The 17,270-nt window shown below is 40.0% G+C and overlaps 1 protein-coding gene across 2 annotated transcripts in view; it reads right to left on the bottom strand.

Moving 5' to 3' along the window:
• The window catches only part of DAAM1 (dishevelled associated activator of morphogenesis 1), a 170,281-nt gene that overhangs the window by 91,714 nt on the left and 61,297 nt on the right, over positions 1 to 17,270 (bottom strand). For both annotated transcript variants that reach the window (XM_063089045.1, XM_063089044.1), the window contains exon 2: positions 9,766 to 9,984. In XM_063089045.1, the coding sequence (XP_062945115.1) occupies positions 9,766 to 9,948 (183 nt within the window). In that variant the 5' untranslated portion in view covers positions 9,949 to 9,984. The remainder of the gene's footprint in view (positions 1 to 9,765; positions 9,985 to 17,270) is intronic.

The raw sequence follows: 17,270 nt of genomic DNA, 5'->3' as shown, positions 1-17,270 counted from the left end.
TCATCTGTTACCCTTCACGCTGGTCACTTTGGTGTTTCCATAGTCACTAACATATCAATGAGATGGGTAAAAAAAAAAAAAAATGACAGCAGGTGCTAGGGTGCAGGGAGAGTGCAGGCATCAGCCTAAACCTATCTCCACTACTTCCAGAAAAATTCAAAATACAAACCCAACTGCTGGAGGATTCCACAGTCATTAATTCACACACCCAGGCATGCATTCAGTCAAATACTTAACTGAGCATCTCATGTGTTATGTTTCAGTAATTAGTTATCCATCCATTCATTCAAGCCACATTTATTGAGCACCCACTCTGGGCCAGATGCTACCCTAGGCCCTGGGGATCCTGTAGATGAAAAAGCCAGATACAATGCCTGAGCTATTCTATTCTCTGAAGCTACAAAGGTACATACTCATAGTGGACTTAACATAATGAGTTATTCATATGAGAATAAATGCAAACTATCTGATTGTTGAAAAGATGGCAAAGGACTTCCTAACATTTCCTTCTACATCCAAGAAATGCCCTTCTTTCTTGAAGACAACCCATATTCTTTGTGAGCTTTCAGTCATTTGGTTAAATTTAGTTCTTAACTACTGCATTGTGTAATGAAATAAACAGCTAGCAGGTTTAGGATGTTTCCAGTAGATTCATTTAAAACTGGACATGAAAAAAAAATTGTAACTTTTTTAAGGATCTGGTTTTAAAAAAAAAATTCTGACTCTTCATCTATGAGCTACAAAATCATAACGAAAAGATGTAGCTGTTCTCCTATAACATGCATCAAGAAACAGTCTGAAATTCCAGAGGAATTGTGGAAATTGAGGGCTGCAGTTGGGAGGACTCTAAACACAGTGGATGAAAATATTCAAGGATGGTTTAGAACTGAAATACACCATCCATGTATTGGGCATCTACCTCCCAAAGGTCATTTCACATATGTTTTATGAGGGCAAATGATGGTGTTTAGATGACTCCCAGAGAAGATATATTCTCATGTACAGTTATTTGCAAACTACCAGATCCCTCTAGCCATTAACTGAAACACATTTTCAAAATTATACTTGAAAGGTTACCTAAACCACACTACTTCTAGAGATGAAATTACTCCCCCACCCTTTTTAACACCTATATTGGCTTATATGAGAACATTGTACATTATTTGCACATTGTAGCCTATGGACTAAGCTAAAAAGTCAGATTGTAAATTGTAGCAAAAAGCCAAGCAAATACATACCACTCAGGGTCTCTTTAGGATTCATATTAGTGAAAATCATCAGGACCAAAGAAATTCATTAAACATTTTCTCAATAACATTATTAATTCAGAGATGGTTTTGTAGTATTTCCATGGAAGTTTTCATGTTTCTTTCCTCCATCTCTCTCTCTGCCCCTATTTTAGTTCCCTTGACCTAATATTAAAAAGCATCTATGAATAGGGCTGGCCTGTGGTTCACTTGGGAGAGTGTGGTGCTGATAACACCAAGGCCACGGGTTCAGATCCTTATATAGGGATGGCCGGTTAGCTCACTTGGGAGAGCGTGGTGCTCACAACACCAAGTCAAGGGTTAAGATCCCCTTACCGGTCATCTTTAAAAAAAAAAAAAAAAATCTATAAATAAATGACAACTGGACTCATAACAAGGTATCTAACATGAAGTCAAAATCCAAATTTAACAGCACACAGAAAAGGATGTTTGATATGATCTTAGTGAGATAAAATATAAATTTAGAACTAGAAGGAATAAAATGGCTCTGTGGTTGTACCTTAAGTTTTACTGGATTTTTTAGTGAATAAGAGGACTAGAAGGAAACTTAAGAAGCCATTCTGATCTTCTTACTGTCTCTAATCAGATAGGACCTCAACAATTACAAAGAAATGTATAATGTCTCCTGGGATAAAAACCTACTGCCAACCCTACTTAGATTCTTAGAAGCAAAGCAATGTTCTATTCAAAAATATAACAGATATAAACAAGCAAAACCACTTACACCATTAGCCTGTACTACAAATCATCAGCTGTTCCCAGAGCCAAAATAATTTGCTTATCAAGTACTGGGTTTGAGAACATTTTCTACCACCTTTAAATTGACTGTATATTGGCAGCAGTTCACATTCACTCCATAGGAATTTTAGCACTGCACACATTTAAGCCCATATCTACATTCCCACTTCCCTTTATAATATATTACATATTTTTATACTGTTCTGAGCATTTTTCTATGAACTCATCAAGTTGATTTATCCAAAAATGACACAGCATCAAGGGAGGATTTACTCAATATTTTTTTCTTCTCTATCAACTAATCACGTCCTTTAGTAAAATGGAATTTTCTCTTTTGACCTTCAAAGGTTTGTCAAATGAAAACAACTTTTAACTTCATAGAAATAAAACAATTTTATTATCAATTCCTTCATTAGATTCTTATTTTTGGTTTCCAGACAGCTAAATACTTTCAGACTATTCTAGATATATTTCCGAAGTATTTTATACAATTTCATTTCCTCTCCTTTACCAAGCAACACTTCACACTCTAAGAAACAACAGATTAAAACTATCACTCCTTACAACCAGCTTTTTTCTTCAGTTTAAAATTAAACGTTCCTGTTACCCAATTGTTTCATTTTTTTTGGAGACAGGGAACTGAACAACTCCTGTAAGCAACTTTCTGTTCTTATTCATGGATTTAGTGTGAAAGACAAGTTTTAAAACTTTTCATTGATTCTAGTGTTAATGGAAGAATTTTGTTATTAAAGAAAGCTTAAAATAACCTTAACAATAAAAGAAATTATGTCAACAGCCTGAGAAAAGGGGTTATAATTCACATGGCTAATAGAACAAAATTTCGTCTACGACCATACCACCCTGAACGCGCCCGATCTCGTCTAATAGAACAAAATTTCTACATTGGCAAATCCTTAACACTAACTTGAATTCCTGTAGCTTCTTTCATACCAAAGTGACCTCAGAACATATTGGGCTGGCCCCGTGGCTCACTAAGGAGGGTGCGGTGCTGTTAATGCCGAGGCCGTGGGTTCGGATCCTATATAGGGATGGCGGGTGTGCTCACTGGATGAGCATAGTGCTGACCACACCTTGCCGAGGGCTGCGATCCCCTTACCAGTCAAAAAAAAATTAAAAAAAAAAAAATATATATATATATATATATATATATATAGGAAAATGAAGAGATTACTGATGTAGGTTCCCAAGTGAATTCATTTGGCATAGCTTACCTTGACTGTGAATTCATCTAAATTTAGTCCATCAACTAAATTCTCTCATTCTTGCTATCTTCATTTCTCAAATTCTGTGCTGGTTACTAACGTTTAGAATATTATTTATGATTATATTTTGAAGATACAAATCTTCTTATCATCCTATAGTATTCACCATCACTACTTTCCCATTGAGATTATAACTTTCCTTGACAATCTTTGGTAATATAAATGGTGGTTTTATGATCAATAATGAATTTCTCAACAAGTTTCTTTAAAATATTTTACATTTCCTGGAAGGCACAACACTCTAACATATATTATCCCAAAATATTAAACTCATTGGTCAAATAAATGGAAGTCTAAGAATTGTATTTGAAGGAAGGCAGATCAATGAGCGAACTGTATAAAACAGAATTAGTAACATTTCAGGTTTAGAAAAACTTGGGTTTCTACTGCATATTATTTCCAGCTAGCTATAAATTCACAGTAATGTGCTGTATTAGAAATGAAAGCTTTTCTCTAAAAAGTCTATGAAACGGATTCCAAATACACAATATGTGCTATCTGAGGTGAGATTTACTACAATACACTATAAAAATAATCACCAGACTCGCTTTAAATGTGGATTTCTCATCTAAAATCTCACTCAGGAAAGGCAGTTGGACACTTTGCATGATTCACAAGGCAAAGGAGCTGAGGGAGATAGAAATGGAAACTGTGAGGGGGACACTGATTCCAAATCACGGTTGCTATGAAATATTCTGTGGGAAACCCTTAGTCCTTGGCATATGCGGGAGCCTACTCTGTGGGGGCTCCCGGTAATTCTCTCTTTCCTTTCGACTTCAAAATTAATGTAACCAGAGAGGTGTGTGTTATAACAAGAAGACACCTCAACAATTAAACTTCAAGGAAAACATATTCAGAATCTACCCAGGGAGACACCTATTGCTAAACTTACAGACACCTCACAAAGAATGCATTGAGCAATGGTTATTTTTGTAAACATAACTAGATTCCAAAATATTTGGATGTACTTTGGTATATTTGGTTCACTGAGAAAACCTATAAAAGAAAGCAGAGGTACTTTCTGCTGGTTCAATGAAGAATTTGGGAGGGTATAGTTCAGAGGTAGAGCATTTGACTGCAAGGAAGAATATTTGTTTAAATCAACAACCCAACCATTCCCAACACACCTTTTACAGGCTTAGAATCCCAACCCTCCTATCTTGTGATCCATCTAATCTGAACTTCTTTTAGTTCCTTGAGCCTTCCATGCCTTCTCTCTCACCTCCCAGCTATTCTCACTGTGTGTAACACGTTTTTCTCTCCTCTTTGCCTGGATAATTTCTTCTTGTTTTTCATGTCTCACATGAAGTGTCACTTCTTCCAGAAAGCCTTGCCGGGATCCTTCACACTAGGTTAGATACCCACAGGGAGAGGTGTCAGTGAATAGCACCCTCCGTCCCCAGGAGTTTTGGAATACACTGAGAGCTAAGCTAAGAATCAAGCAAATACGAATCAAAATACCCTCCTTTTTACTCATAAAAGTTGCATTGGTGAAACCAACTTCCATTTGCAGACAAATAGGCCTGCAAACATTTCAATGCTGAATTAGACACTTACCCATCAGTCATAGGGACAACCAGACAACTGCAGACTCCCCGAGGGGGCATATGTCTGCAAAATGTATAGCACTAAGGGTCACAGAATGTGTGATTTCTGAAAGCAGGTTGATTTGCAGAGAAATGGGAAATCGGGAGGGACTGAGCTATGCATATTCCAAAGAGGTGGAAGGAGTTGACAGGCCAGGTAAGTTAATCCAGCAGAACTCCCTTCTTGTAAAAAAGGGGGAATAAAGGTCCTTCGCCAACAAAATGTACTGCTTGAACAGGTCCTCTCCTGGCACTCAGCACATTTGATATGATCGCACATTTAGTTTCCTGTCTTCTCTGCTAGACCTTCAGCTCCACAAAGTCACTAATGGATCGTGTCTCACTTGCTCACCAGTTACCTCATGATCTAGCACAGACAGGCATTTAACACACACACATCAAAATAATCAGTCAATTAGTGACCCATTCTTCTGCACATACCAAGGGAAATCTCCTATTGCTAATATTGAGGTGGAAAAAGTTACTTGAACAAAGAAAATTTACAGAGTTGTCAAGCCTGGGATTCTTCACATAGGTTGGTTGGGGTAATCTAAGACCTGTAAAACCCTGCAGAAAAAAAAGAATATAGCTGAATCTTATTTTAAGGGACCAATGCTAAGTTTCAGATTGGTTATGTTCTTTATTTTGACTGAGGCAGAGGGCAAAGGGGAAGAAGTGGAGAGGGGAAAGGGCAAGGTGGGAGGAAGAGAATACAGGGAAAAAAATTGATGCTCAAAAGTGATAAAATATATGGTTTGCAGAGATTAAACAGTCAATATTTTATTTGTAAATATCCTGAGTAATTTAAAAATTGTTAGCAGGGGGGCTTTATATTTCTCTTTGACAACTCACAAAAAAATTGCCAAGTTATATATCCTCAGTTTTTTAGGACCTATAGAACAAACTTTAAAAGCAGATGGCTAATCAATCAACGGGGAGTGAATAATAACAAGGGTTGCCAAAGATGTGAAGAAATCGGAACCCTCATACATTGCTGGTGGAAATGCGAAATGATGCAGCCACTTTGGTTGTTGTCTGACAGTTCCTCAATAGTTAAACACAGCACCACTGTATAACCCAGCAATTCCACTTCTAGGTATATACCCATGAGAACTGAAAACATATTTCTATGCCAAAACTTGTATATGGGTGTTTACAGCAGCATTATTCATAAAAGCCAAAAACTGGCAACAACCCAAATGTCATCAATGATGAATGAATAAGCACAATATGGTCTAGCCATACAATGCAATGTTGTTTGGCAATAAAAAGAACTGAAGTACTGGTACATGCTACAATGGATGAACCTTGAAGCATGCTAGGTGAAAGAAGCCCATCACAAAGGACTATATATTGTACAATTCCATTTATATGAATTACCCAAAATAGGTAAATTCTTAGAGACTTAAGTAGATTAGTGGCTGCCAGGAGACAGTGGGGATAGGATGAATGGGGAGTGATGGTTAATGAGTATGGGGGTTGCTTTTTAGAGTGGTGAAAATGTTCTAAACCCGATGCTGGTGATGGTTCCGCAATCCTGTGAATACACTAAAAGCCACTGAATTGCATGCTTTAAATAGCTGAATTATGTGGTACGTGAATTATTCCTCAATGAAGCTGTTTGTTTGTTTTTTTTTAAAAAAGGCGGTTTGGGGAAGTGGGACCTCCAGAAACCATCACATCGTGAAACTGGAATAATCCTGGTTCCCCTGCTGGTGGCAAGGAGTCTGCCAGAGAACTAGGTGCTCTTCGCGGTCCACCTTCCTTAAAGATTCACATCGCTGACCTCCTATCCAGGCTTGCTTTATTCATGAGATGATAATGTTGCAGTAAGCAATTCTGAGAGAAACTTATTTGGTATCACTTTTAAAAACGTCAAACCAGTGACTCATCAGACAAGGCAAAGGAAACTAGCTGACAACAACCAGCCCTCATGAGATGCTTTCCAACAGATACAGAGGTAAAATGGCCTGCACGTGAGGACCCACACCAGCTCACTCACAGTGGGCAGATTAGCTTTCAAGAAAAGGAGAAGCCTGGGATATCTGCTTAGGCTGTACTCAGAAAACACCCAAATTACTTCCTATCCCTCTCGATGCACCAGGATGTGGGGTGTAAAGCACCTATTAGGTGCCAGCTTGTGTAAAGTTATCATCTTTAATCTTCACATCAACCCTACCAGATAGTTGGTATTATCCCCATTTTCTAGGCAGGCAAACAAACTCAAATTCAAACAGAATCCATCATAAAGGAAGTATTCCTAGGCTACAGAACTGGCACCTGGAAGAGCTGCCTGACTTTAGAGCCTGGCACTCTCTGCTACCACACATGGCCTCCCTATCCTGTACGGAAGCAGAGGCTTCCACTGGCTTTGAGCCCTCCTCTTTTTCCTCCCCAGGCCACTGGCAGTAGGATAAACTTGTGGTCTAAGTCCCTAAAGTAAGGAGTAGACAAAAATCCATCCGTCACTCACCAGGACAGATACAAACCTCAAGATAATTTGTTTTCCAATGGTTTCAGCTTAAAGTTCTGGTTTGGCATTGGCTTTTTAACAACGAACAGCTGTAGGCAATTTTCACACAGAATAGAGACATCAATAAGGCAGAGAGTGGAATTTTCTCCCTTATGAATTCAGAACAATGAGCTGTCTTCAAGATGAACATGGTGCTGCCACCACACAGGCTGTTGCCTAGGTCTCATTTTGGGAGGCTGACAGAATGTGACTGAAAGGACTGTGGATGTGGGAGCTGAGGATACAGCTCTGCCCACCAGCTCCACCACTGAGAAGGCCTTCAGCAATCAGCAACACCTCCCTCCTTAGACTGACTTTCAGTTCTAAAATACTTTAAGTGGGAAATAAAACCAAGCCTGTAAATGCATCATTATTGTCTTTCTTGATAGCCAGCATGGTAGATGATTCAGTATCCCTTCCTGGAAGAGGACCATGTGTGTCCTCAGGCTTGGCTATAGAACTTGTGTTTCTAGTCCCTAAAAAAGCATGACACCTCCTTACCCTGTAAACTCAAGCACGGTCACGTGACCTGCACTGGCCAATGAAATAGGGACACAAGTGACATGAGTTCTCTCCAAGAATAAGTGTAGAGCCTACTAGTGGTTTACTATGTCTATCTCTCCTCTTCCACCAGGTCTAGGTCTTGGGCAGAAGATGGTGAGGAATAGACCCACAGCTGACCCACAGTGGAAAGCATTAGCAAGAGATAAGCCTCTGCTGTTGCAACCACTGAGGTTTTGCTATCACAGCATAAACTAGCTTAAGATGACTGAGACAGCCATTGACATCCGTCCCCTCCACTTCTCTTCTCACCTTCAACTCTTGCTGACAGTTCACTTCCCCCAGAAAGTCTTCTCTGACCACTGTCCTCATCATTCTGTCCTGCACCTCATAACATGCATACACACAATCTGTGCAAAGGCGTTTTGTGCTTATTCCTCCCGTGGCACTATACCTTCTTCATTATCGATCCCCTTTTGCTACTGAAACTGTCCGATCCTTGAGGGCAGCTTCTAGCTTTCTATTTTGAACTTCCTCATTAACACCTGGAACAAAGTTCTGCATGCAGTGGAGAGGGAGGAGGGGAGAGATTCCTTAAATACTGAAAATACTTAACATTATAACATATAAACATGTTGCCAAGAACCATCTCTTCTTTTTCCCTAATCAATTCTTGTTGGTAATAGGCGAGAACAGAACTCAAACATCAGCTTCATAGACTCTCTGATGTTGGCATATCTTTTACTTTATAAGCAAATTCTGTTCTGTAAGAGCTGGAGTGACATGGTCAGTTCAGATATTAACCGTGGAGGGCAGTGACACAGCCTACATTACTTTCTTGACCTAAGAGTCATGTAAAACGATAGCATTTTCTAGCATCTGTTGAACAATATATCTGGTCCGATTAGTACTCCATTACAAAATGATCAAGTGGTGATCAAGGGAAGCTACAGTATTCATGTAACATTTATTCAGCACTTTAAGGTCAGACATTGAGCCATTCCCACTGTGCATTGTTCTCATTTAAAATTACATCAAACCTAGGAGGAGATATTATTTTTCCCCACTTTCCAGAAAACAGGTTCAGAAAAATAACATAATTTTTCCATACTTATGCAGATAAAGTCAGAGCAGTAATTAGAATTAAGGTCTTCCTAATCCCTGTGCCAGTCCCTTTGAACTGTGTCATAATATCCTCTGAAACACGGAATGGAAAGAAACACCACTTTGGAGATTCTTGGAAAGCTAAGTTGAAAAGTGTACTCAAATCTCTTAATGAATGGGTCCTACACTAGATACATCCCTCATTTGAGGACAGTGGATTCTAAAATATGATAGTATCTATAAAAAGTTTCTCACAATAGTTATTACTCCAATCCTACCATTAGGCTGAATAATGATACTGTACTTAAGTAATAATGCCTTTCACCAAAGGATCAAGGACAGGATGGGAAGTATGACTAATTTTTAAAAAGACATTAATACTATACATTGGGAATGGGAGTAGGAGAGCACTGGGGAATCTCAGAAGGTGTGAAGCAAATGAAGGAATTGTTTATACATAGGAGTAAAGACACAGGTTGAGATGGGGATAAATTAGGAAGAGCAAGTTAGGATGCAGAGCTACCACATATTTGAAGACCTGAAGGTCTAAACTCCTCCACTCACTTAAAGCACCAGCAAAGCACTTGGATGTAGTAATGCTACCCTCTTCCAGATCCTCTTTTTCTGCAGGCTCAGTGCAGACATACACAATAATGGGGTCCATTCCACTGAAAAAGGAAAAGTCCATGGCAAACTAAATCACCTCATCCACATCCTCTCTCCTGTCTCTCCCTGGCTCCCCACCAGAACCAGGATAGAAATCTGGGGCTCACCACAAGTTCACTGAACATAACATCCAGCTCCTCCACAGGGGGCATGGGCAATGCTGGCTCCATGGTCTGAAGTGCGAAGTTGCTGTCATTTCGGAGCCGATACGTGATTTCTGGGTGATCGTTATTTCGGAAACAGCAAAAGATGAATGAAATCCCCCGTCCACCTCTCTTCCTTGGGGCCATGGCTGAGTTCTGTTTATTTCTTGATGTGACTACACTCTGCAAAAAGAGAACAGGACATGGTTAAGAGTACAACAATGGACAAAACTTTTTAAAAAAAACTTGAACCAATTAAAGAAAGAGCCCCCTGTGTGGTGACAATGTGTGCATCCTGCAGGGCACAGAGAGGACAACCCCAAGTGGGTCTACAGTCCAGTCGGGCAGAGGGCATATGTCGTTCTAGTCACTTGTTGAATGTTTCCTGTGACTGGCTGCTGGACAAACAGTACAACTCTCTCCAGTCCACCCCATAACATGCTCTAAGTACAGTGAGCTACTGGCCATTCTTTTTACATGCATTCCCTATGCTGCAAATTTATTTTGTTCTTCTTACTCTCCCTGCAAGAATGAACTTCTCTTTCCTGCCCCCAAGGATATCTCTCATTCATACTTTAAAGTCCATTCCAATTTCTCCTCCTTCACCTTCCCAAGTAGGATTAATAATATATATGCTAAGGCATAGGCATATCCATTCCAGCAGGTGTCACATTCTGAGTGTTTCTTCCTGTTAGAATATGACAACTCAAAGTAGGAGAACGTTTGCTGTGCAGTAAGCACTTTGTGGCCCTAGTGCCCGTGCCCATGCCAATGCCAGGAAAAGAGGACGCACTCGGCAAATTTTTATAGTGTTGAATAATTTAAATTCGTAACAAAGCAAGAGGAACTTAACATGAGCTAGAAAGGTCAGGATTTTCAAACAGAATAGATCAAATGATTTCACCAATAGGGAAATGGTTAAATAAATTATAGTATATTCACATAATAGAATATTAGGCACTCATAAAAAAGAATCAGGAATCTGTATGTAGACATGGGGAAATTTGCAAGATTCTATGTGATATATACACTATATAGTCAGGATTACATATTTTAAAGAATGTATGGGGCCGACCCCGTGGCGCACTTGTGAGAGTGCGGCGCTGGGAGCGCAGCAGTGCTCCCGCCACGGGTTCGGATCCTACATAGGGACAGCCAGTGCACTCACTGGCTGAGCGCGGTGCAGCTGGTCACAAAAAGACAAAAAAAAAAAAAAAAAAGAATGTATGTATGTATATATTTATGAATATGTGATAAAGTACTAACAGCAATAACCCCCAAAATAAAAATGGGGGTTGGAGAACTATTCCTTTTTACTTTATGCCTGTTTGAATTTGAATTTTCACCATAAAAATGTTTTTAATGATTGCAGAGTTTTTATTTTTTAAGTTACAACTGTATGTATTATCTTAGAAAAATTTCCAAGCAATACTATCAAGTGAAAAAAGCAAGTCAACAAGAATAATGTGCATAGAGTAATACCACTGTGTCTTTTTAAAACAATGTCATACAAAACCCTGATTGCTTACATGTATATGCATAGCAAAAGGTCTGGGAAGATACACAGCAAATTCCTAATTCTGAGAGAGGTATGGATTAGAAAAAGGCAAGAGAGCTAATGTTCTTTTCATGCTATTTTTAAAATAATGAGCACATATTCATGTATAGCTTTTGTAGATTTTAAATTTTTTAAAAGAGATGGAGTTAAAAGAAAAAACAACAACAACAAAAAGGTGGAATGAGACTCAGCCCTTCAAGAGATAGAAGGGCAGAGGAGGAGAAACACATCTCGGGCAGGGAAGGTGGTGGGAAGAGAGGTACAAATGCATTATTTGCACACTTAAAGATAAAAGCATACACATAGAAGAGAGGCTATGGTTGATTCTGGATAGTGAGGAAATGGATGTCTTCTTTGTACTTTGTTTTTGTTCTTAGGTTTTAAAAGTAAAACCCAAACCATCAACTTTTGTGGCATGTTCCAAATCAGAGAACCCAATTCAAAAATCTGTCACTGATTTCTTGACTTTGTAACTAATATTGAGATGGAACCTCGAGAAAAAGTTCTCATAAACAACTATGATTTGCAAACATTTCTAGAGTCAAGGCCTCTGCTCATTTGAAGGGAGAGTGGTCTCTGAAAGTCTGCAACTGGAAGTCTCTGAGATGGGAAGGGAAAGAAAGGTTAAGAGCAGAGTGTCCCTCATGGAGCCTAAGATGATGCTCTAACTGGTTCTAAAATAGACTAAGCCGAGACATAATATCTCATTCTGTTGAAGTATACATCTCCCGACCTAGGGTGTACTTGGACAAGGTCATGAGAGACATATGCAATACTTGGATTTCCTCTGGCAAATGTATATTATTACCTATTATGTACTAGGCATTACAGTAGGCACCTAAGGATATAGAAATGAATGGGTCACTAGGTGCTTATAATCTGGTGGGAGACTGTAGCATACCAAATCCTTATAACAAAGGTAATATGACATGTTATATTACTATATCACATAAGTGCTATATAAACCAGCATGATGTACCTAAGGGGGAATCTGGGAATGGTCTCTAACGAATGAGTGGAGTTTTGATAGAATATGGACATTTAGGTAGTGGGAGCAGTGCAAGCAAAGCTATGAGTTGGGAAGGGGCGTGGAGTGCATAGGGAATGTGTGGTATGGCCCGGGTTGTGCTACATACCACAATTTTCCCATAGCAGAGCCCTGGTGCTATCGTCTTCCTGCACACAATCTGCCAGTGGCTCCCCAGTATCATTCTAAATCAGCTTTCAGTGACCCATCAAATTGGATTTCATCTCAACTTTTCTGTCTTTTCTATTTCCTTAAAAATATCCTACACTTTACCCAACAGGCACAGTGTCCATGTCCCATAAACATCTTGTGCTCCTCTCACCTTCCACTCAAGAGGTCCACTCACTCCTTCTTGCCCTTATCTTTGTCTGTCAACATCCTCCCACCCTGATAGTACCAATCCTGAATGACCTCGGTGTGGTGAGCCACAGCCACTGCAGCTGGTAGCTGAAATTTGGTTCAACATTTCTGAAAGGCAATTTATCAAAGCCTTAAAATAGTCACACATTTTGACCTAGTATTTCTACTTCTGAAAATATATGCTAAAGAAATATTCAGAGATACAATCAAAGATGTTTTTGTAAAACTTTTCAAAGCATTATCTATAATATCAAATAAATGAAGGCATAAAATAAGTGCTAGTCATAGAGGACTATGCAAAAAAGGTAAATAAATTACAGTACTAGACAGTAGGCCACCAAGCAGCCCTTTGTAAAAGAATATTTAATGACATGCAAATATTTATGATTTATAAAAAAGAGTAGGTGTACAGTGCCCCATATTTGTAAGAAAAAATTTACATACATGAGCAGGAGAAAAGGACAAGAGAGATAAACCAAAATGTGAGCAGCAGTTAGCTCTGTGACAGATGTGTGGATTACGTTTTTGTTTGTTTTTAAAAACAGACAAAAACCACTTCTATACTTTCCAAGCTGTCACAATGAAAACAGACTACTTTTGCAATTAATAAAATGAGACGAGGTTTAAAACAAACAACAAACACTTTATACAATTATTTGCTTATATTGCAGGGGGAAGTGAGTAGGCAGAAATGTTTCTATCAAAAATCTCCAAGTTATGGTGACCTACACCGGTTTCTCACACTATCTGTCGTAAATGATTAGTTGTTTTCCTTCCAATCTGTTATAGACTGATATTTTTGTAAAAAATAGTACAAATATCTCAGCAATGTCAAACTGCTATAAAAGTTTCTGTGTGTGTGTGTGCGTGCGTGCGTGCGTGCGTGCGTGCGTGTGTGTGTCCCACCCCAGATGCACAGCCAACGGTTACAGTAATTTGTGATCTTGGTCTTTCTTCCTCCACTGAAGAGACAACTCCCTGAGGGAGGTGCACTCTGCATGTGTCGCAGGAACTCAAGCATCAGGGAACAGATAAAGAGAGCAACAGCTTCATTTCTGCATTTTGCAAGTCGTTTCACTTAAACCCAAGTTATATTACTTTCTGACTATAATTGAGGAGTTGGAGGGCAGAAGGGTGTTAATGTTAAGATCTAAAAATCAGTCCAAAGCATTTTTCAAGTCTTAAAAAGAAAATGTAAACAGTTCGATAAACAAAAGAATATGAAGGTCTTAGCTAGTTTCTATGATGGGTAATAAGATACAGAGCCTATCATATTTGAGAACCTAATTGAAATCATTTTAATAAGGACCAAAGTATTGCCTTTGACAGATGATTTGTGTTTAAAAGCCTCAGTGAAGCCCAAAGGCCAAGTTTTTATGCTGGCTCCTCTGTGGAACTCCAAATACAAGGTCTCTGACTAAACCCATCCTTAAACTAGAGATGATGGCAAGTCTTTGAGATTTCCAACAAGCAACCATTTATTCCACATATCTGGAACTCCACTCTTCAGATCATACTCTCTCAGACATAGACCAAAACAGGAAGCAAAAGGAATCACCCCACTAGACCCCTCAGGAGCACTGGCTTTCCTTACCTCCTTGAGCACTTCGCTGTTGAGCCATCCTACAAGTGCCGTGTGTATATGATTTAACAGGAACATTCACACCCATGATGTCATTCCATCATCCCCGTTTCACAGACAAGAGTTGACAGGAGACTTGGGAGGGAGGGGGGCAATTTGGAGGAGAGAATTTTGAGGGAGAATTGATTTGCCAGTGAAGGTAGAGATGTTTATGCAGAGAAGCCTAATTGGTGGGGAGTAGGGCAGGGAATCATGGCAGAGGTTGGAACCTACTTGCTCCTTCGGGCTGGAATCCAGTCCCCACCCTCTCCATCCTCAAGTCCAGGACATCAGTTCAACCCTCTCTCATCTATCATCTGAATGATTACAACAGTTTCTTAACTCTTCCCCCTGGCCCTTGATTTCCCAGACTAGGGTTTGGCAAACCTTTTCTGTAGAGAGACAGACAGTAAATATTTTAAGTTTCGCAGGCCATTAGGCCCCTATCACAAACTACTAAATCCTGCGATTTTACCAAACATGGCCGTGTCTGTGTTCTCATAAGACTTTGTTGTGGACACTGAAATGTGAATTTCATATAACTTTCTCATGTCACTGCATTATTCTTTTTTGGTTTTCAGCCACTGAATATGCAAAAAACATTCTTAGCTCACAGATCACAAAAATAGGTGGTGTACCCATGTGGGCCCTCAGGTTGCAGGTCACCAATGGCTTCCCTGGTCCATCACATTCATCCATTTGATCTAGTAAGTCAAACGCTTATCAAGTACTGATTATGTGCCAAATACTCCAAACACTGTGCTAGGCACTAAGGGAAGAGGGATAAAAATGAGTGAATGTGCCCTGGGAAGCTTATGCACTTTGGGGAAGACAGGCAAAAATCAACAAAAATAAAACTACTAATTTTGTTAGTGTTACAAGATATGCACAGAATAAAGTGAAAGCAAATGGTATGGTGGTGGCAGGAGGCGGCAGCTACTTTTGACAGTGTGATCAGGGAGAGCCTCTCCTGACAGGGGGCATTTAGCTGAGACCTGATACATATAATGAGACCAGCCCTGCAAAGTGTTGGGGAAGAAGATTCTGGGCAGAAGGAGGCGTGTGAACAGAAAACCAGAACAGGCAAGGGACTGGCACGTTTGGGGCACAGAAGGAAGATCAGTGTGGCTGGAGACTGGTGAGTGACGGGAGGCTGGAGTGGGGGGGGGCAAACATGAGGGGCCCGTCCACTGGAAAGAGGAGTCTGCCTGGCCCTTGCCTACTTTATTTCCTAGCCCTCCCACCCCTGCCCACTGCCCACCCAAAGCCCCACCCACACACGTGTGCATGCGGCCATCAGACCTCGAGAGCTGTCACACTTCTGAGCCACGCGTCTGCAGTGGCCTCTGTCTGGCGTGTTTTCCTTTTTTCTTTGACCATCTTCTACTCACTATTCAAGACCCCACTCAAATACTGCTGCTTTTATGGGCCTTAACTTTCCCAGGGATGCTCACACATTTCTTTCCAGACCCCTGGCACCATATAGTTGTGTGCCCTCTTTTTTTTTTTTTTAATTTATGTCTGTTTTCCCCACTAGACTATGAGATCCTGAAGGCAGAGATTAAGTTTTATTCAGTCTCTGGCACACAGTATATTCTCAATAAATGTTTGTTGAATGTAACAGCATAGATGCTTAAGTGAACAGATGGTCCCACCTCTGAGTTTCAGAGATGTGTGATGGGGTGTTCTTCTCACAGTTGTCTATGGATCTGTTTCTCACAGCCTCTAAAACATTTGAAGCTGATTAGATCAGTAAGTCCTCCTTAGCCACTTATCAAGCTTTGAGATGCTGACAGTAGCTTCACAAATAAATTTGATCCTCAGGGTATTTGCAGCTTCCCTAGAGTGCAGAGTTTCTGACCAAACTGGCTGGTGGTTGCATTTTCAGCTCATTCCCAAGTAAGCTCCACTGGAAATAGGCCCACTGATTTAATCTTTTAGACATTTCCCCAATTCCTTATATTCAGTGAATACTTTGCCCAAGAAAGTATTCATTTACTCAACTATCAATATCTGAGCCTCCTTAGTATGCCAGACACAGGGTTAGGTGCTAGAGACACAGATGAAGAAAACCCAAACCACCATTAGGGGCAATCACAGCCTAGTGCGCACGTTTAGGGAGCAGCGGAGTTGGTCCTTCTCCTGTGCACTGAAGAGGAACGTGCAGTTCCTGAAACCAGGGGCCTATGTTACCACATTTTGGACCCTTTTTAATCAAATCAGCCTGAGGAAAAGGACTAATTCTGCCCTGACAGCTAGGCCCTGAACCAGAACACATCTTCTAATCTCAGCTTCTGGCACTGTTGCAGAGAGAGAAGTCACTTCTGGGACATCCAAAATGCAATCCATCTATAACATTACAGATGACTATTGCTATGCCGTGCACAAGGAAGCAATTAAAAAGCTACTTAGGATTCTGGAGCAGGTGCATTTTGCTTAGCAAAGAATAAGAAATTCAATCCATCTGTGGCCTAGCTCGAAGTCAGAGTCATTTGTATTGTTCTTTAACAAAACAAACAAGACTGTCAGTGTGGCGACAGTCAAAAAATGAGGACAAATTCTGGGGAATGTAGATGATGATTATGATAAAAACACTGGACAACAACTTACAGTCAGAAGAAAACCCTCCCTAACACTTTTCCCTTGTGATAATACCAAGTTACAATACATATGTGATATGCAGTTTGTCTTCCATAAAGCAAGATATAATCGGTATCCAATATAAAAGGGAAATTTGAAGGTTGTGATGACAAAATAGATTTGCGCCAATACATATACCATTTTAATTAGTTCTAGAGGACTTTTGCCACAGACTTATAAGATGGCTGTCCAAACTGAGGGATTTGATTGCTGGCTAAGTTACCAAGGTAAACAACAACCTAGATATGCTGAAGGGAGAGGGG

This window comes from Cynocephalus volans, chromosome 3 (assembly GCF_027409185.1).
Source record: "Cynocephalus volans isolate mCynVol1 chromosome 3, mCynVol1.pri, whole genome shotgun sequence".
NCBI classification, from domain to species: Eukaryota; Metazoa; Chordata; class Mammalia; order Dermoptera; family Cynocephalidae; genus Cynocephalus; species Cynocephalus volans.
This window is presented reverse-complemented; position numbering and strand designations above follow the sequence as displayed.